Source organism: Callionymus lyra, chromosome 2, assembly GCF_982586985.1.
Source record: "Callionymus lyra chromosome 2, fCalLyr1.hap1.1, whole genome shotgun sequence".
NCBI lineage: Eukaryota > Metazoa > Chordata > Actinopteri > Syngnathiformes > Callionymidae > Callionymus > Callionymus lyra.
The window spans coordinates 45,237,859-45,260,011 of record NC_141819.1 but is presented as its reverse complement, the minus strand read 5'-3'; the positions used below and the strand labels follow the sequence as shown (position 1 = coordinate 45,260,011).

The 22,153-nt window shown below is 36.8% G+C and overlaps 1 protein-coding gene across 1 annotated transcript in view; it reads right to left on the bottom strand.

Annotated features, from left to right (window-relative positions):
* The window catches only part of atf6 (activating transcription factor 6), a 41,497-nt gene that overhangs the window by 1,155 nt on the left and 18,189 nt on the right, over positions 1-22,153 (bottom strand). Inside the window, exons 8-15 of the mRNA XM_087785471.1 lie at positions 21,472-21,657; positions 21,259-21,350; positions 13,726-13,866; positions 8,504-8,599; positions 8,245-8,347; positions 7,585-7,652; positions 6,955-7,066; positions 5,357-5,441 (exon numbers count right to left, since the gene is read on the bottom strand). Of these exons, the coding sequence (XP_087641597.1) occupies positions 5,357-5,441; positions 6,955-7,066; positions 7,585-7,652; positions 8,245-8,347; positions 8,504-8,599; positions 13,726-13,866; positions 21,259-21,350; positions 21,472-21,657 (883 nt within the window). The remainder of the gene's footprint in view (positions 1-5,356; positions 5,442-6,954; positions 7,067-7,584; positions 7,653-8,244; positions 8,348-8,503; positions 8,600-13,725; positions 13,867-21,258; positions 21,351-21,471; positions 21,658-22,153) is intronic.

Sequence of the window (22,153 nt, the reverse complement as noted above, 5' to 3'; positions counted from 1 at the left end):
CTCAGAAAATCAAAGAAAAGCCTGCACGAATAAAAATGTCTTGAGTTGTTTCTTGAAGGAGTCAGTAGATCCATCAAACTCAGAGGGAGAGGAAGATCGTTCCAAAGCTTAGGAGCAACAGCCTGGAAGGATTTCTCTCCTCTGGTCCTGAACCGTGTGCGAGCAACCATCAGTAGATTCTGATCCACAGACATCAGAGCCCGAGCTGGGGTGTAAGGCTGGATCAGATCAGTGATGTAAGGAGGAGTCTGACCATGAATAGCTCTGAAAGTAAGAACCGCAATTCTAAAGTTGATCCTAAAAGAAACTGGCAGCCAGTGAAGAGATTTAAGGATGGGAGAAATGTGAGTTCTTCTACTAGAGCGGGAGAGAATTCTCGCTGCAGAGTTCTGTATCAACTACAGGTCAGATAGCTCCTTCTTGTTAAGACATGAAAACAAACTGTCTAAATGAGAAGACACAAATGTATGGATTACAAGCTCCAGATCATGTTGTGACAACATTTACTCAAGTTAAGAATTTTTTCTCAGTTGAAGGAAACAGTTTCCACTTCATCCCTCAGTTTTCTCAGCAGGATTTGCTGATCAACTCTGTCAAAGGATGAGATAAAATCCAAAAGAACCAGAACATTGTATTGACCCGAATGAGCTGACATCATAATATCACTGGACACTTTCAGTACGGCTGTCTCCGTAGAGTGATGTTTAAGGAAGCCAGACTGAAACTTCTCATGGATGTTGCTCTGATCCAGGAACAATGACAGCTGCTCAGACACTACCTTCTCCAAGATCTTGGACAAGAATGGGAGCTTAGAAATAGGCCTGAAATGACAGGAATGAGGTCAGTCGGGTCCAAGTCTGGCTTTTTGAGCAAAGGCTCCACAATGGCATGTTTAAATTCAGTGGGAAAAACCCCTGTGGAAAGGGAGAGGTTAACAATTTTGGTAACACAGAGCCCAATTATATCAAACACATAAAGAGCCTACAAGAAAGGACGTCGGACGAGCAAGAGGAGGGTTTCATCTTGCTCACCAGTGCTGAAATATCACCCAGAGATACAGCACTGAAGGAATACCAAGAGATGGAGACAGGCTCAGTGACAATAGGGGTTCTACAAAAAGGGGGAAAGATTTTCTCTTTGATCAATTTAATTTTGTCAATGAAAACTCTCAACGATGCAAATTATTTAGGCTCCTAATGAACTCAATTTACATTAAATACAAGCAACTTAACATTTTCATGTTCAGCATTGACAAAGACTCTGAATTCGCAATCATCGGACAACCATCATAGTCAACGTTTTAAACACTAGAAAGTGTGTAAAGTGGATCATGTTGAACAGATAAGGGAAAAATACACAAAAAAATGCTGAAAAATAAAAAGCTTCCAGCATCTCCAGACTTTAACCCTTGTGTTGTTTCTGGATCAAAGTGACCTAGTGGCCTGAAAACACAAGTGTTTTTTATGGTATCGTCTGTGTTGTCCCTGGGTCAAAGTGAATGACCTCCCTAGCTTCCATGAATACATATGCAATGGTGGAGGTTGTTCACCTTGACCCAAAGACCACATAAGGGTCAAGTTACTGTGGTTGGGGGGGCAAATGTACCTCTTTGACCATGACTACTGTATATGGCCCTTATGAGGTAATTGTCAAACTGTATACATGAAAATCAATACTTTTGCTATCCAGAAAAAAAAGGATCGCTATGACTGATGAATCAGAGATCTTGCAAGCGGAGAGAACATTTTGGCGCAGCTTGATATTTATAATTCCGCGTTGAAAGCCAAAGCCACTTCAGCAGTCAGCGGATGATAAAGTGTGTAACAGCTCAGCAGATCTAAATCAGATCAATAGGTTTTAGATACAAAAAAAGTCAAGATGTATTAGCTTTCTGAAGTCTAAACCCCACACAGTCATCTTGTTAATTGGAACAATCTTAATATAATACAAAAAATATCTGTTTTATTGCACTCGTGTGACCCAGTGATCGATCTCCAGGCGTCAAATGCCAGAGAAAGCATTTAAGTATTTCCATACACCTATGAATGACGGTTAAACTTTTCGGAGGGATTATTTCTTCATCTTCGTAAGTAAAACCACATTTACACATGGTTGCAGAATGCACTGGGATTCAAACCCATGTTTAGTAGTTAGTTTGGACAGAATGAAACTCATTTTAATACATTTGCAAAAAAAATGTCGTACTAAGAAATACAGGTCAGGTTTGATACAAGCAGCAACGGGCTGCCTGAGTCACATGGTAGGTGATTGTCTGTTTGAATTAGCAGTAGGAAAATGCGACCCCTGGCTCACCGAATAGAGCACAGCTCTACCTTGAACCCTGAAGAACGCTGCCATTCAACACTAGTACAAACAGACCGCAAAATGTCTGCTCAGGCTGATTTACCTGTACATGATCTTATCCCTGAAACATGTGAGCTGATTGAGCTACTTTCAAGCGCTTTTTAAATAAACACACATCGGCCTTTATAAGGAGACACAGCTCAGGCAAAGCCAGTCGTACAGAGAATAAAGAAAAGTCCAGGGGGAGGATCTTTAACAGAACCATGGACACTCAGCATGACAAAAACTCAAGACTCACTTAAAAGTATCTAAGCAGGACTCAGTTATCGACAGAGATAGCCCAAATGAGCCCTCCAGATTTACATCCACCTCCACAAATTAAAATCATTCAGTTAGGGGAGAACAAAGGCATTCCTGAAGGAGTGGCCACCAGCCGGAGCTTGAATCTTCAATGTTGAGATGAAGCGCTTTCTGCGCTTGCTCACATTTAGTTTGAGCACTTTTCCTTGCTCAGCCATTCACTATAATAAAGTCAGTAAGTAAGTAAGTAGTTTATATTTGTAGAGCGCTTTTTCCAGACTAGGGTCACAAATGACTTTAACAATGAAAACAATACCTAATAAAATATATACTTAAAAGGTCAAGACAACACCGAGACCAACACAAGAGTCTCAGAAAATCAAAGAAAAGCCTGCACGAATAAAAATGTCTGGAGATGTTTCTTGAAGGAGTCAGTAGATCCATCAAACTCAGAGAGAGGGGAAGATCATTCCAAAGCTTAGGAGCAACAGCCGGGAAGGATCTCTCCCCTCTGGTCCTGAACCATGTGCGAGGAACCATCAGCAGATTCTGATCCACAGAGCCCGAGCTGGAGTGTAAGGCTGGATCAAATCACTGATGTAAGGAGGAGCCTGACTTGAATTGCTCTGAAAGTAAGAACCAGAATTTTAAAGTTGATCCTGAAAGAAACTGGCAGCCAGGGAAGATATTTAAGGATGGAAGAAATGTGAGTTCTTCTATTAGATCTGGTCAGTTTTCTGCAGTGTTTAACTAGAGACATGTCTTTGTCAAATCCAACACTCAGGTTTCTCAGGCTCAGTTTGACAGACTGACCTAAAGTTACCCAAGTACTGAATCACCCTTGAACCTTATCATCAGGAGCAATAACCAAAGTTTCAGTTTTGTCCACATTTAGCTGCAAAGTATTTTCACTCTGCTGATTTCTAGCAAACAATTGACTAAGTTGTTCAGCCTCTGGGGCTCAGTTGGATCAAAAGTGCAGTAGAGCTGGATGTCATCAGGAAAGATGTGGTAAGAAACATCAGGAAATCTCTAAATGATTTTACCCAGGGGAATCAAGTACAGCAAAAACAATAAAAGGACCCAGCACAGCACCTTGCGGGACTCCACACAACAAATCCGCTGATTCAGACCTCATTTGATTGGCAGATCAATGAAATGCAACAAATACCTTGATGAAGAGCCTACAAGGAAGGACGTCGTCTGAGCAAGTGCAGGGTTTCATCTTGTTCACCAGTGCCGAAATATCACCCAGAGATACAGAACTGAAGGAAGACCAAGAAGTGGAGATGGGCTAAGAGACAGCAGGGGTTCCACACAAAGAGGGAGAGATTTTCTCTTTGATCAATTTCATTTTGTCAATGAAAACTTATAACAAAGCATTGCTGTCAGCTTTACAGAAGACGGGCGTGTTTTGAGGAGCAGGAAACAAGATAATTAATCGTGGACTTCCAGAGATGCTCAGTCTTTCGACAAAGTCTCTTCAGATTCAGGAGATCTTCATTGGTCCAAGGGCACAGTTTTTTCTGAATTTTCAATTTCGATTTAACAGGTGCCCCTTGATCCAGTATTTCAACACAATGAGTAGTGAAACAGTGAATCAAACTGTCCACGTTAGGGCAGTCGTTGAAGAAAAGAGGGTCAAACTTAGCAAACTGTCTGCAGTATCGGCTGAGATGACACGCCTCTGAGACATAACTTTCAAGGGTTTAGGTTTAGGGATGAAGTCCAGGTTAAACAAGACAAGAGAATGATCACTCAGATGAACATAATGTACAGATACAGTAGAAATGTCCAGGCCAAGAGTAAAAACTAAGTCTAAAATGTGGCCTTTTTTTTCATGTTGTACAAAATTAAAGGCTTCTGTTAAAGTTATACGTTCTTTAATAAAGCAAGATGTGACATCATCAACATAAAGATTAAAGTCTCAGAGAATAAGAAAAGATCCCATTTGAATAATGGAAGATAAGAAGTCCTGAATTAAAGGAAGTGTAAGACTAAAACTTAATAAAGTAAATATCAGCAGAATAGGGCAAAGATAAAGCTTGTTTGCTCATTTCAAAATAATTCACTTTAAAAAGTTTTATCTAAAATGAATAATAAATAATAAATCAAATGTAATGTTTGTCTCTGGCTGTAAATACCAACCAGTTAAATTCATGTCTACACTTTGATTCAAAGTGACTTATGCATCTGCCCAGACAATCTGAAACCATGTTTTCCCCAAAGAGCCTTTGAAAGAGATCATTCAGAGAAAAGGATTTATTTGTAATGGAGCGAACTTTCAAAAGTCCCACGTTCATCACCGATGACGTCACTGATGACACCGAGTCAACGGCGTCATCAACGGAGCAGAGCGGGATCGTTTGAAGAGAACAGCAGCGGTCACGTGGGTGAGGCGGTTGACGCGACTGCATGTCTTATCCTGACCTGAACCCCAGGTCTCCTAGATCTCTTGTGGAAATCCCGAGAGATCAACCAATATTCCACAGAGTCTGTGTGGATGAGAAGTGGAGGAGGAAACAGACTCACAGAACGTTGGTTACTGTCGAGTGAGTCAAACTCCTCAATCAACTCTCTGATGTTGAAAAGAGCATCGTGATCATAGATCCGTGATACTTGAGACATATCTTTAGTGATTTGTGCATAATAACAGGACATGTAGTCGTTAAAACGACTGTTTTGGGTAAATATTGTTGGAGCTCAAGTTCGAGGCAGTCGCTCAAAGGCTCATGGGAAGCGGAAGTCTTACCATTTATGTTCATTGCTGGCAACACTACAGACATCTTGGGGCGCCTTCCTTTGTTGTGATGTGTGGCAGGAAGGAGGAGATGATCCTGGAAACCAAGAAGACAGACATACATCTTTACAAAAGCACAAATTCTTCACATATACAGTAAAAAGCTTAAAATTGATGATTATATCTGCAAAAATTATCTAGAAATGTCAGCCAAGTATTTAAATTAAAGAACAATAACTGTGGCCAAAGTAATCTTAGTCCAAGTAAACATGCCGGGGGAACTGAATTGCAGCAAACCCTGATTTGGGAAGGCACACAGACTAACTGTGGCAGTTTAATCTATAATTACACATATCAGTGGAGTGACCTAATTTGTTTAACCAATTGGAATTCTAAGATTAAGACGTGAAATCCAACCACATTCCCCACAGGAATTATTTATTGGATTGTTAAAGTCAAATTTGCTAAAACAGTGAAATAATCATGTGAAAAAGTGGAGTGATAATCTGTTCCACTCAAATGGAACATAAATAAAAAATAACATGTTTACAAGAATGAACATAAAGTATAATGGTGTTAATGTTTGTTAAACTGTTATGTATTTATTTCTTGTGATAAGTGTAAGAAACAAAATTGGACAGCAGACAGAGAAGGAATTCTGAAGACAGGGGACGTAATTAATGCCCTTGGTTGGCGGAAGTAAAAACACTGCTGCTCATTATTGGGATCAGTGAGCCTTACAGCTCAACCCCAGCTTCCATGATGACAGGTGACTAAGGTCTGGCACGTCTTGGACACGGTCCATAATGAAAGAAGCCAGTGTTTCCTGCAGGTTGCCTCACGCTACACTTATATCTAGCCACAAGTGTTAAAGCAACACATAAGACTTAAGGGTCCACAAAAACGACGGGCAAGTACGAGGTCCCACTGATTGTTTTACATCAGCTCACTTATTTTACACAGGCTGGTATGTATTTGATGGAGTCAGTGATCACCGTGGGACTCAAAAAAATACTTTTGAATTGTGTGGTGACCTTTACTCTCCCTACTGAATAATAACTTGAATTTAAAAGTTTTGTATTTGTAACAGCAGTATTGATTATATTGTTACTTTTCTTGTGTTTTGAAAACGTATTATATGACCTTTAAAAAAGGTCAGTTCACAGACAAAATCTAAATTCTATTTTTCAAGGAGGTTTTTGCTCTTGCTAGATTAACTCTAGAGAAAAATGTCGATAGTTTTATGTATCCGTCTCAATCTAAGCACAAAGATTAATTAAACCTGGTTTTAAGTGACAACCAGGCATAAAACTAATTTCTAATAATCTTTGCTAATTCATGTTCAGCTAAGTAAGTAATTCCACCATACCAAAACATATCCCTGATAATGGCAAACAGACAAGAAAACAGAACTAGAAAGACAGTTACACCCTTGGGCGTCTGATCCAACCTCTTCCTATATTTCGTCATTCAGAAAGAAAGAAGAATCCTGGCAAAGAAACTTTCCATTACAACAAGAAGTGTGAAGACTTAAGACAATGTTGAGTAAGAACCTATTTTGCAGCCAACTTAAAGAAATATGATACATGCAGTGACAGTTTTAAACTCACCCTGCGAAAAGAGACCACATAGAAGGTGTCACCACGACGGTTGAGTTCATCGAAGAAGTCGTTGTATGTGTTACGTGGAGCATAGTAGACCTGCAGCTCACTGCCAGGAAGCCTTGTGAAGTAACCAAAATATATATTTATTAATATATTTGAATATTGACAATACAGATGTCAAGGCTTTTATTTTTCATTAACTGTGTACTGAGAGAAAATTTAAAGGCGTTACATTCAAGTACATCTTACCGCTGAATTAAAGGAAGTGTAAGACTTAAAATTAAAAAAGTAAATATCAGCAGAATAGCGCAAATATAAAGCTTGTTTGTTAATTTGAAATAATTCACTGTAAAAAGTTTTTATCTAAAATGAATAATAATAATAAATAATAAAAAACAGAGGTACAAAGGAATAACAAGAGAAAAGAGGAATGGACTTGTCATCTTGTGCTGGTCCTTACCTTTACATTTGAAAAAAAAACTGAATTTAGAAAACCTTAAACTGACAATGAGGTCCCTCTCCACTACCAGCTTACTGTTGTTCAGAGAACACATATCACACACCAGTTGTTTTCCTCTGTCAGCCATTGAATGTTCAATAAAAGGAAAAAGGTAAAAAAGATGCATTATAACTCACCTTTCCTCTACAGGTTCAGTGTACTGGACTGTCATAATGTGTCCACTTCCCACTTTAGCTGGAGTTTTCTGCTCCAACAGGAGATTAAAAAAAACAGAGTGTATGAATTTAGAAAAATATATACTCAAGGACAAATTGTTTCATCAAGGATTTCACATTGATGACTCTTTAACAGACCAATATGTTCTAATACTAGAGTGTGGATGTTACCAGTGAGGTGTTACGTTAAAGTTGATCATTTCTTATGGTCCAATAAGTCATAAGTTTCTGTTTTGTTCCATCCAATCATGTGGGACTATTCAATTTAACTAACATTAAATGACGATCATAAAAATATAAATGCGCTTCAGTACTTTTCATAGGTTTGACAACAAGTACATTTCTTTAATTTGAGCCGCTTTCTCATTGTCACATCATGAATGTTGGCAGAATTAAATTCATAGAAAAATAAAATAAGAGGAATAAACAATAAAACTGGAATCAAACTGGTAAGGAAGACATAAAAACTGTCCGCTGCCACACCCCTCCAAGTGAGGTGTTTACTTTCTTGGAACAACCAGATTCCAAGAAATTGAAAAGATTGAAAGAAAACAACCTCTACTCAGTGATTAGCATCAACATAGCAGCACGGTCTAGCAAGTAGACTTTTATGTCACACACCAGAATGGTCCTGGTGGGTTTGTGATTCCTGTTACTCATGCGCCTGGATTTGGTCTGCTGCACTTCATGTCGGTGGACCCAACCCCTTAACTCATGGGCCAACCTGCCAATCAAAAATCAGCTCTTGTTAAAAAGCTTTTTTAACTGTGATATTAAAAAACAGAAAACATTTACACATTTTAAAAGCAATCTTTCTGTATATCAGGATTGGAGAAATTTCATCTTCAACTCTGACAAATGTGATACAGATTACACTTACTGAATACATTTGGTCCTGTTCACAGGTGGTTGGCATGGCTGTGCGTGACGGATGAACACGGGAGTCTTCATTACCATCAGTGCCTTGTTCTCAGAGCTAGAGTAAACACATAAAGTGAAACTCAAACAAAATACACAGGCCATACTACACTCAGACTAAATAACAATTCTTAAGAAATACTGCACATTAAACTGTATGATTATGAATTCCTTGTGAGGATGAGCACAGATTTTAAGAAAATAGGCTGAATTGGAGTGTTACACAACCTGATATTCTGCAACCAAAACCTGGAGCAAACTTGGAAGCATTATTGTTTGATGCTGCCAATACTTTACTATGACACCCTAACAAGATAAAACTGCTGTTAGAAACCATTTAAATAACAAGAAACAACAGGACTATCTTTGCCAGAACACTGGTTTGGTGGGTGAGCTGCATCTGATCACAAAAACATCTATGGCAAAAGAGAAGAAGAATTGAAAGTCACACTGAGGTAATGAAAAACAAACTTTTTAAAGTAGAAACATGCTTAGAACCTTCTCTTAGTTTTTTTCCATTCTCTCATTTCAAACAATAACTGAGATCATGCAAGTCTTGAGAGGATTCAGAAATGTTATTGGAAAAAGGCGTTTTTACCACACATGTATCTTCTCAATCTGATCAAGAGGAGAGGAGCTCTGGATCATTTCGTACACTGTATTGCCGAAAGGAATTAAAACACAAATAATGGTGTTTGATGCATAATATATCAATTAATAATTTTTAAGTAATTTTGAAAAAGTTGAAACTTTTTTACTTGTAGCCTGTTATTATTGTAGATGAGTACAAGTTTTAAGTCTAAAAACATACATTTAAAAGTAGGCACAGATTTTATACAATTTAGTTACAAATACAGACGCACAAAGTTTTGAAAATCCCTCATCCCATATTGTAGCCCTTTTTGATGTATCCTATTCTGTAGATTATTAATAAGTGACAATGTTTTTGGATATTCTTCATTTTGACTATGGGGTCTTCTGATGTTCCACCTGTGACAGTATCAACTGATTGAGTGTGAATGAAATTAACCTGCACTTAAATCCGTTTATATCCAGGGGCTATAGGATGAGGATTAGGGACCAATTAAGGTAAGGTAAGGTAAGGTAAAACTATTAGTTATTATTATTATATGTTATTATTATTAACAATTAGCCACCCAGGATAAAACTAGCAGCCTGGAAAAACTCATTGTGTTGTTCATAAGAATAGACAACACATTAAGAGGGCACAGAGCACCTTTCTAGGGAGTTTCATGTATTTCTCTCTGTTTCTCCTACTACACAGGATGTACCTTGGGCCTTCTCACTGGCTGAATCCAGGCAGCTTGGTTGTATGTATTTAAATTCCAAACAACAAGCCAACAGAATGCCTCAGGGTCTCTGCCTATTCTGTGGTCAACCTGACAACCTTCTATGCAGTCAGGCCAAACAGTCATTCAGCCTCCTCTCTGCGCATTACAAAGGAGGGTCACACAATTGCCTCCCTTGACTCTTTCAACAGCAAAGATAAATATGTATACTCCCTCACTATTTTGGGTAAACACTCCAAGTTTTTTTCTTTCCTGGTTATTTCCTCTCCCTCCTAACCTATCGTTTTTTCTCTTCCCTAGCTCTATCTACACAACCCTACAATGGACTTTGAGAACTTCTCTTTATTTGGGCTGTGGTTCATTCTGTTAATCTCACTGCCTTGGTTCTGCTCCAAACTCCTTGTGTACTTCCTATCCTGTAGGTTCCCTTCCTGAGCTCTCCTCAGTCAGAAGGCTACAGGAAGAAGGGCTTTAGAGTATTACAACTTGGCTGAGGTTTTTTGCAAAGATAGGGTCTTGTTTTTCAACTTGTCTCCCTCATAGTGGCAGGCTCTGGAACCCTGTATGACTGATTATTTGGCCTATTGAATAATTTTACCTTCCTGGGGTGGAAAGTATGAATTTAGGGTGATTTTTCTAGGGATTATTTTCAGACCTGGCCCACTACAGTCCAGCGATTTGTAGGTTTTGCTAACTATATAGGTGGTTCATTAGTAATGCCACCACAAATTCCTGTGTTGTGTTTACAACAAGCCCGATCCCCTTGTATCACTGTTTAATTGACTGTGACTTGGCGTTTTTCTAAGATTGTTGACTTCATCCTTGATCCTCATGGACCCCTCACTCCTGAGAGCTTATTAAAGGTGATTATAGAGGGCACCCTGGCAACCATTGACTTTCAAAACACTTCTAATAGGTTTATGAATGTATAAACAAGACATTTGTAAATCTGTAGATTTATAAAGACTTATAAAGGTAGTGAACGCAACCCATCCATTGGAGGTAAGACTCAAAGTATTATACTTTTTCTGTGACCCAGTGAATATGAATTTCATGCGGACATGCCTTATTAGATGTATTGCATCCATTGCATGCAAAAGGGAAAGGCCTTTTTAAAAAAACAACTACCAGCAAAGTAATCCCTTCACTGGGCTCCTGTTGCTCTCGTCAAACATGTTGACTATGCACCAATTTTGTCTGTAAAAAGTTCTGGAAATGGTTTAGTGTGGCAGCATGTCAGAGTTCAGAGGCCCAATAATAACTAACTAGGGGGGCCAACGTCAACCATCTCACACACAAGTTGAACGAGCCTTCCTTTTGGAGCAAGCAAGAGATGAGTTTGCATATATCCCCCGTCATCCTCCCTTCTATAGCATTGGCTGTGTAACCCCTTTTGTATTGTATGTGTTTCTTCCTGCCCTCTGTGGTACAGCACAGGAAGAGAACACGAGACTACCATCAACTTGTTTGACCAAAAACTTCCTCCTACTGAACTTGGAAAATACAGAGGTTTTACTAGTTCGTCCGCAACATCTCAATCTTGCTCCTGCTACTAGCACCACTGTAAAGAATCTGGGTGTGTGCTTTGACGAGGACTTATCATTTAACTCACACATAAAACAAATCTCACGGACTGCCTACTTCCACATTCGTAACATTTCAAAAATCAGGCACTTCCTTCCTTTGGATGCTGCTGAGAAACTCATCCATTCTTTTGTTACCTCCAGGCTGGACTATTGTAACTCTCTTCTGTCAGGAAGTTGTAAGAAGTCTCTCAGAACTCTTCAGCTCATTCAGAACTCTGCAGCTCGTTTCCTTACTAAGACTAAGAGGCGCGAACACATTTGCCCTGTGCTGTCTTCTTTACATTGGCTTCCTGTAGAATTTAGAATACAAATCCAAACTTATCAAACCTCTAGGACCTTATGATCCTTAAACTCAGATCTATTAGTTATACCACTGTCAAGTCAAGACTCAATTGCACTCCAAACCAGCAGAGGGCGAACATGTGCAAAAGACTCTGGTGGGACCAACATCCTGGCCTGTGTTGCCAGTAGGACCGAATTTACCTGCGCAACCACCAGAACAGCATGGCCTAAATGTTTGGACTGAGCCCAGTCAGTCTCTCTCACCTGCTCCTGGAAACAGGACATGACCACAGCTCCTGATCACCCAGAAGATGCAACTGGTAGGAAAGAAACTACTTTTAAAGAGGATTATGTTTGCTCCTGAGTGCTAATAATTTATTAAGATACTTTTGTTTAAGCTAATTTAAGCTTGCATTTTGTCTTTTGGTTTGCACTTAAAACTGATCGTTAAAGCACTTACTTAAATCATTTTGTAAACTTGGTTGGAAAAGCAAGTTATATGAACATTTTATTTAACAAAACGTTGACCTTCATTGAAATGTATTAAAACTAATGCATGTTTCTGTTTTTAAAGGTTTTCAACCTATTCGTTTATGACAATTATATTCCGAACTGGAATCTTCGTCTGAAATCATCAGAAGAAAATAAAAACCAAAGAGAAAGAATCGAGTTGTCCTTTGCATCCTTCGACAAGTGGTCAAGCCCTTTTCAAGTTAAGGCAGAGTTGTGGTCCGAGCAGACACAGAACTTGACAACCACAAATCTCTAAATGTAGATTTGGAGCCAGGGCCTTCAGTTTTCAAGCCCCTCTGCTGTGGAACCAACTACTGGCTTCAGTCCGGAGGGCAGACACCTTCTCTAGGTTTAAAAACAATCTTAAAACCTTACTTTTCCATAAAGCCTATAATTAGCATAACTGTTTATCTTAGCTGCTATAGGTCTAGAATGCTGGAGGAGTTTTAGACACTGAGCTCTCTATATCCTTCTTTTCTGCATTACATTCACCACCTGTGCAGTTTGAACCCACACTTTTTATTTCTCTCCCGGAGCCCCAGGGCTCCACTTCCAGAGCTGCTGCTGATCCAGGTTCTCCACCACGTCATCAGATCCAGAATTCTCTCCAGCACCTCCATGGACTCTCCCATACTCTTCTCTTTCCTCTCACTGTATCCTCCCTCACTCTTCTCTTCATCCATCTGTCTACCCCCCCCATCCTTCCTCCCAACCGGTTTATAGCAAGAGGCCATCAACAATGATTCAGGTTCCGCTCGAGGTTTCTGCCTTCTAAAAGGAAGTTTTTCCTCACCATAGCTCACTGCACAGTGGTTTGCTTATTGCTCATTGTTGAATTGCTGGAATCTGTTTTTCCTTTCTCCAGTATAGTCTTACTTCAACTGTAAAGAGTCTTGAGATTGTCTTTGTCTTTTTTATGATAAGACACTTTAAATAAAAGTGAATTGAATTGTTTGTGTAAACCATGTGACATAACCACATTTAACCCATGAAAACAGGCTGGGACTGCTGTACATTTTCTTTAGTAGTAAACTCTGATTGGGGTTGATTGATAGATGTTGAAGGTTCTGGTAAAGATTGACCTGTTGGTCAATCTTTACCAGAACCTGAAACCATGAAACGAATGGGCCTGACGATTAAGTGCATTCATTGCTTGATAAGCTCTGTTATGTCTTCTTTACTCCTGCATGTACCCTTACTTCTGAAAAACACTTACAGGCATTGATAACATTCATTTCTGTGATGGAATGTTACACGAGATGTAAGACTAAGATGTAATACTTTCTGTCAGTCCTCTATTGCTTGTGCTCAGAAAGTAAGCAGAAAAGTGACTCAATCAAACTAGAATCAAATATTAATTGAGCCTTCAATCACTGTGTTTACATATTCTGTTGTGAGCAGCAACAGGTCAGAGTATAACCCAGCACAGGTGCATCCTGGAGTACTGAGGAGGCAGGTATACAATGAGAGGTGTAGGGGTCTGAGTGTATTACCTGTCTGCAGTCTCAGTGGTGTCGACACTTAAGGGCTTGGTACTCATATGAACAACAGGATCTTTCTCTGGAGAGAAACCCAAAAGATGCCTTCTGTGCTGTGCGGTCATAACCTCCATCCCTGAGTTGTCCTTAAAGTGACTGTAGAGACACAACATTCTGGGCTGAAAAACTATAACCATGAGCATATTCCAAAGAGCACAGAGGTAAATTAATACTTAATAATAATAATTAATAATTAAGCTTAACCTATTGTGTGAAGCATTTTCAAGAACAAACAGCAGATTGTATACATTTTGTGAAGAGAGTAATTTCCAGAGAACAGGGATTTAGTATATTTATTTGGGCCACAGGTTTGTGTCTCATTCCCAACATCTGCTAACTGTTTGGGGAAACCTTTGTGTTTCCTTGTACAGCTTTATGTAACTCCTCATGAAACACTCGTCATTTTTACATGTTACATAAGGTTTGATTAAACAACAAATTGGAAAAGGAATCTTCCAGTAATCTGAAGAGATAGAGATAGGGAGAGATGTAGAGATAGGGAGAGATGTAGAGGTAGAGAGATATATAGATATAGATAGAGATATAGATATAGACATAGAGATATATACACATAGAGATATAGATAGAGATATAGAGTTATGGAGATAGAGAGATAGCGAGATAGAGAGACATAGATATAGAGATAGATATAGAGATATAGAGATAGAGAGACATAGAGATAGAGAGATATAGATAGAGATATAGACACATAGAGATATAGACACACACATATAAATATATTGAGATAGAGCTAGAGATAAAGAGATAAAGAGATAGAGAGATAGAGAGATAGAGAGAGATATAGAGATAGAGATATAGACACATAGAGATATAGATACATAGAGAGATGGAGAGATGGAGATAGAGATATAGAGATATAGAGATATATAGATATGGCGATAGAGAGATAGCAAGATAGAGGGATATAGAGATATAGAGATAGATATAGAGATATAGATAAAGAGATACAGAGATAGAGAGACATAGAGATAGAGAGATATAGATATAGAGAGATAGAGATAGAGATAGAGAGATAGAGATAGAGACACATAGAGATTTAGATACATAGAGATATAGAGAGAGATATGGAGATAGAGATATAAAGATATTGAGATAGAGAGATAGAGAGATATAGATATAGATATAGAGATAGACAGAGAGAGATAGAGAGATAGAGCTAGAGATATAGAGATAGACAGATATAGATAGAGAGATAGAGAGATAGACATAGAGAGATATAGATAGAGACATATAGATATAGAGATATAGAGATAGAGATATAGATATAGAGATAGAGAGATGGAGATAGAGAGATATAGAGATAGAGAGATATAGAGCTACAGATATAGAGATATAGAGAGAGATATGGAGATAGAGATATAAAGATATTGAGATAGAGAGATATAGATATAGAGATAGAGATAGAGAGATATAGAGATAGAGATTAAGAGATAGGGAGATATAGATAGAGAGATAGAGATAGACATAGAGAGATATAGAGATATAGAGAGAGATATGGAGATAGAGATATAAAGATATTGAGATAGAGAGATATAGATATAGATATAGAGATATAGAGATAGAGAGAGAGATAGAGAGATAGAGCTAGAGATATAGAGAGATATAGATAGAGAGATCGAGATAGAGAGATATAGAGATAGAGAGAGATAGAGATATAGAGATATAGAGATATAGAGATAGAGATATAGACACATAGAGATATAGATACATAGAGAGATGGAGATATAGAGATATAGAGATATAGAGATATGGCGATAGAGAGATAGCAAGATAGAGGGATATAGAGATAGAGATATAGATAAAGAGATACAGAGATAGAGAGACATAGAGATAGAGAGATATAGATATAGAGAGAGAGAGATAGAGATAGAGACACATAGATACATAGAGATATAGAGAGAGATATGGAGATAGAGATATAAAGCTATTGAGATAGAGAGATAGAGAGATATAGATATAGAGATAGAGAGAGAGATAGAGAGACAGAGCTAGAGATATAGAGATAGAGAGATATAGATAGAGAGATAGAGAGATAGACATAGAGAGATAGAGAGATATAGATAGAGACATATAGATATAGATAGAGAGATAGAGAGATAGAGATATAGAGATAGAGATATAGATATAGAGATAGAGAGATGGAGATAGAGAGATAGAGAGATATAGAGCTACAGATATAGAGATATAGAGAGAGATATGGAGATAGAGATATAAAGATATTGAGATAGAGAGATAGAGAGATATAGATATAGAGATAGAGAGAGAGATAGAGCTAGAGATATAGAGATAGAGATTAAGAGATAGAGAGATATAGATAGAGAGATAGAGATAGACATAGAGAGATATAGAGAGATATGGAGATAGAGATATAAATATATTGAGATAGAGCTAGAGATATAGAGATAAAGAGATAGAGAGATATAGATAGAGAGATAGAGATAGAGAGATAGAGATATAGACACATAGAGATATAGATACATAGAGAGATGGAGAGATGGAGATATAGATAGAGATATAGAGATATAGAGATATATAGGTATGGCGATAGAGAGATAGCAAGATAGAGGGATATAGAGATATAGAGATAGATATAGAGATATAGATAAAGAGATACAGAGATAGAGAGACATAGAGATAGAGAGATATAGATATAGAGAGATAGAGATAGAGATAGAGAGATAGAGATAGAGACACATAGAGATATAGATACATAGAGATATAGAGAGAGATATGGAGATAGAGATATAAAGATATTGAGATAGAGAGATAGAGAGATATAGATATAGAGATAGACAGAGAGAGATAGAGAGATAGAGCTAGAGATATAGAGAGATAGACATAGAGAGATATAGATAGAGACATATAGATATAGAGATATAGAGATAGAGATATAGATATAGAGATAGAGAGATGGAGATAGAGAGATATAGAGATAGAGAGATATAGAGCTACAGATATAGAGATATAGAGAGAGATATGGAGATAGAGATATAAAGATATTGAGATAGAGAGATAGCGAGATATAGAGATAGAGACAGACATAGAGATATAGATACATAGAGATAGAGATATAGAGATATAGATAGAGATATGGAGATAGAGAGATAGCGAGATAGAGAGACATAGATATAGAGATAGATATAGAGATAGAGAGACATAGAGATAGAGAGATATAGATAGAGATATAGACACATAGAGATATAGACACACACATATAAATATATTGAGATAGAGCTAGAGATATAGAGATAAAGAGATAGAGAGATATAGATAGAGAGATAGAGATAGAGAGATAGAGAGATAGAGATATAGAGATAGAGATATAGACACATAGAGATATAGATACATAGAGAGATGGAGAGATGGAGATATAGATAGAGATATAGAGATATAGAGATATATAGATATGGCAATAGAGAGATAGCAAGATAGAGGGATATAGAGATATAGAGATAGATATAGAGATATAGATAAAGAGATACAGAGATAGAGAGACATAGAGATAGAGAGATATAGATATAGAGAGATAGAGATAGAGATAGAGAGATAGAGATAGAGACACATAGAGATTTAGATACATAGAGATATAGAGAGAGATATGGAGATAGAGATATAAAGATATTGAGATAGAGAGATAGAGAGATATAGATATAGATATAGAGATAGACAGAGAGAGATAGAGAGATAGAGCTAGAGATATAGAGATAGACAGATATAGATAGAGAGATAGAGAGATAGACATAGAGAGATATAGATAGAGACATATAGATATAGAGATATAGAGATAGAGATATAGATATAGAGATAGAGAGATGGAGATAGAGAGATATAGAGATAGAGAGATATAGAGCTACAGATATAGAGATATAGAGAGAGATATGGAGATAGAGATATAAAGATATTGAGATAGAGAGATATAGATATAGAGATAGAGATAGAGAGATAGAGCTAGAGATATAGAGATAGAGATTAAGAGATAGGGAGATATAGATAGAGAGATAGAGATAGACATAGAGAGATATAGAGATATAGAGAGAGATATGGAGATAGAGATATAAAGATATTGAGATAGAGAGATATAGATATAGATATAGAGATATAGAGATAGAGAGAGAGATAGAGAGATAGAGCTAGAGATATAGAGAGATATAGATAGAGAGATCGAGATAGAGAGATATAGAGATAGAGAGAGATAGAGATATAGAGATATAGAGATAGAGATATAGACACATAGAGATATAGATACATAGAGAGATGGAGATATAGAGATATAGAGATATAGAGATATGGCGATAGAGAGATAGCAAGATAGAGGGATATAGAGATATAGAGATAGATATAGAGATATAGATAAAGAGATACAGAGATAGAGAGACATAGAGATAGAGAGATATAGATATAGAGAGATAGAGAGATAGAGATAGAGACACATAGATACATAGAGATATAGAGAGAGATATGGAGATAGAGATATAAAGCTATTGAGATAGAGAGATAGAGAGATATAGATATAGATATAGAGATAGAGAGAGAGATAGAGAGACAGAGCTAGAGATATAGAGATAGAGAGATATAGATAGAGAGATAGAGAGATAGACATAGAGAGATAGAGAGATATAGATAGAGACATATAGATATAGATAGAGAGATAGAGAGATAGAGAGATAGAGATATAGAGATAGAGATATAGATATAGAGATAGAGAGATGGAGATAGAGAGATATAGAGATAGAGAGATATAGAGCTACAGATATAGAGATATAGAGAGAGATATGGAGATAGAGATATAAAGATATTGAGATAGAGAGATAGAGAGATATAGATATAGAGATAGAGAGAGAGATAGAGCTAGAGATATAGAGATAGAGATTAAGAGATAGAGAGATATAGATAGAGAGATAGAGATAGACATAGAGAGATATAGAGAGATATGGAGATAGAGATATAAATATATTGAGATAGAGCTAGAGATATAGAGATAAAGAGATAGAGAGATATAGATAGAGAGATAGAGAGAGATAGAGATATAGAGATAGAGATATAGACACATAGAGATATAGATACATAGAGAGATGGAGAGATGGAGATATAGATAGAGATATAGAGATATAGAGATATATAGGTATGGCGATAGAGAGATAGCAAGATAGAGGGATATAGAGATATAGAGATAGATATAGAGATATAGATAAAGAGATACAGAGATAGAGAGACATAGAGATAGAGAGATATAGATATAGAGAGATAGAGATAGAGAGATAGAGATAGAGACACATAGAGATATAGATACATAGAGATATAGAGAGAGATATGGAGATAGAGATATAAAGATATTGAGATAGAGAGATATAGATATAGATATAGAGATAGACAGAGAGAGATAGAGAGATAGAGCTAGAGATATAGAGATAGAGAGATATAGAGAGATAGCGAGATAGAGAGACATAGATATAGAGATAGATATAGATAGAGATAGACATAGAGATATAGACACATAGAGATATAGATACATAGAGATATAGAGAGAGATATAGAGATAGAGATATAAAGATATTGAGATAGAGAGATATAGATATAGAGATAGAGAGAGAGATAGAGAGATAGAGCTAGAGATATAGAGATATAGAGATAAAGAGATAGAGAGATATAGATAGAGAGATAGAGATAGAGAGATAGAGAGATATAGAGATAGAGAGAGATAGAGATATAGAGATATAGAGATAGAGATATAGACACATAGAGATATAGATACATAGAGAGATGGAGATATAGATAGAGATATAGAGATATAGAGATATGGCGATAGAGAGATAGCAAGATAGAGGGATATAGAGATAGATATAGAGATATAGATAAAGAGATACAGAGATAGAGAGACATAGAGATAGAGAGATATAGATATAGAGAGATAGAGATAGAGACACATAGAGATATAGATACATAGAGATATAGAGAAAGATATGGAGATAGAGATATAAAGCTATTGAGATAGAGAGATAGAGAGATATAGATATAGATATAGAGATAGAGAGAGAGATAGAGCTAGAGATATAGAGATAGAGAGATATAGATAGAGAGATAGAGAGATAGACATAGAGAGATAGAGAGATATAGATAGAGACATATAGATATAGATAGAGAGATAGAGATATAGAGATAGACATATAGATATAGAGATAGAGAGATGGAGATAGAGAGATATAGAGATAGAGAGATATAGAGCTACAGATATAGAGATATAGAGAGAGATATGGAGATAGAGATATAAAGATATTGAGATAGAGAGATAGAGATATAGATATAGATATAGAGATAGAGAGAGAGATAGAGAGAGAGAGAGAGAGAGATAGAGCTAGAGATATAGAGAGATATAGATAGAGAGATAGAGATAGAGAGATATAGAGATAGAGAGAGATAGAGATATAGAGATAGAGATATATACACATAGAGATATAGATACATAGAGAGATGGAGATATAGATAGAGATATAGAGATATATAGATATGGCGATAGAGAGATAGCAAGATAGAGGGATATAGAGATATAGAGATATAGATAAAGAGATACAGAGATAGAGAGACATAGAGATAGAGATATAGATATAGAGAGATAGAGATAGAGATAGAGACACATAGAGATATAGATACATAGAGATATAGAGAGAGATATGGAGATAGAGATATAAAGCTATTGAGATAGAGAGATAGAGAGATAGAGATATATAGATATAGATATAGAGATAGAGAGAGAGATAGAGAGATAGAGCTAGAGATATAGAGATAGAGAGATATAGATAGAGAGATAGACATAGAGAGATAGAGAGATATAGATAGAGACATATAGATATAGATAGAGAGATAGAGATATAGAGATAGACATATAGATATAGAGATAGAGAGATGGAGATAGAGAGATATAGAGATAGAGAGATATAGAGCTACATATATAGAGATATAGAGAGAGATATGGAGATAGAGATATAAAGATATTGAGATAGAGAGATATAGATATAGAGATAGAGAGAGAGATAGAGAGATAGAGCTAGAGATATAGAGATAGAGATAAAGAGATAGAGAGATATAGATACAGAGATAGAGATAGACATAGAGAGATAGAGAGATATAGATAGAGAGATATAGATATAGATAGAGAGATAGAGATAGAGATAGAGATAGAGATAGAGATAGAGATAGAGAGATAGAGATAGAGATAGAGATAGAGATATAGAGATAGAGATAGAGATATAGAGATATAGATATAGAGATATAGAGATAGAGAGATGGAGATAGAGAGATATAGAGATAGAGAGATAGAGATATAGAGCTACAGATATAGAGATATAGAGATAGAGATAGAGATAGAGACATAGAGATAGAGATACAGAGATATAGAGAGATATAGAGATATAGAGATATAGAGAGAGATATAGAGAATGAAGATGTAGACATTGAACATTGAATACTTACTTAAGTGGTCCAATATTGAGGACGACAAACACCAAAATCACCATCAGACAAACAGCTCTCCGCTTGGGAGCAATTGCTTTAAGATCAGTGTTCTGCATAGGGAGAAACCTTTTTAATTAATATTTAAATTATATCATATATTGGGACTTAGACATAGACCATGGGTTGACATTTCAATGGATTCATTCGACAGTGTGGTTTCAGGGAGCTCACCTCATTGAGCAGTCCTTCTAGTTGTTTCTTAAGGTTTCCGTTCTCGCTCTTGAGGACCTCGTTCTCAGACAAAGCCATCTTTAGACGACTTTCCAGCACAAAAAGATAGTCCTTTTTCTTCTTCCGAGACAAGGATGCCGATTCTCGGTTCTTTATCATGCGCTGCTGCCTCTGGGAAAATTTTGCCTGAAGACAGACAACAAAAGGCAACATTGTTGCAGTCATTTGATGATGTTTTTAATTCAAAAGGATTCCTATACTATTGTGTGCTGGAGTGGGATGGTGTGAAGGAAAGCTAATCAGGTGTGCTGGCTCTGTGTGCTTGGCAGGGAGCTAGACTCCATGATGATAGCAGAGAGAAGATCCTGGGACAAACTACTGACCATATCGCATTAACTCTGTTAACTCTGCTGTGTCTAATTGGAAAAACAATTTCACGAAGGAGACCTCCTGACGGATCAATAAAGTTCTACCTAACCTAACTCATTTACAGTTCAATGACGTGAGGCTTAACTCACACTGGAGAACTCCTTTAAAATGTATCACAAATGTTTTTCTCTAGTCTTTTATTTAACAGACAAGAGTTTTAGAGTTCTGTTTTTAAGTGTATAGTTCAATAAATGCAATTACGTTAAGAGAAATAAATGAAAAAAAATGGTGGGACAAGAAGCAGAGTAGGTGC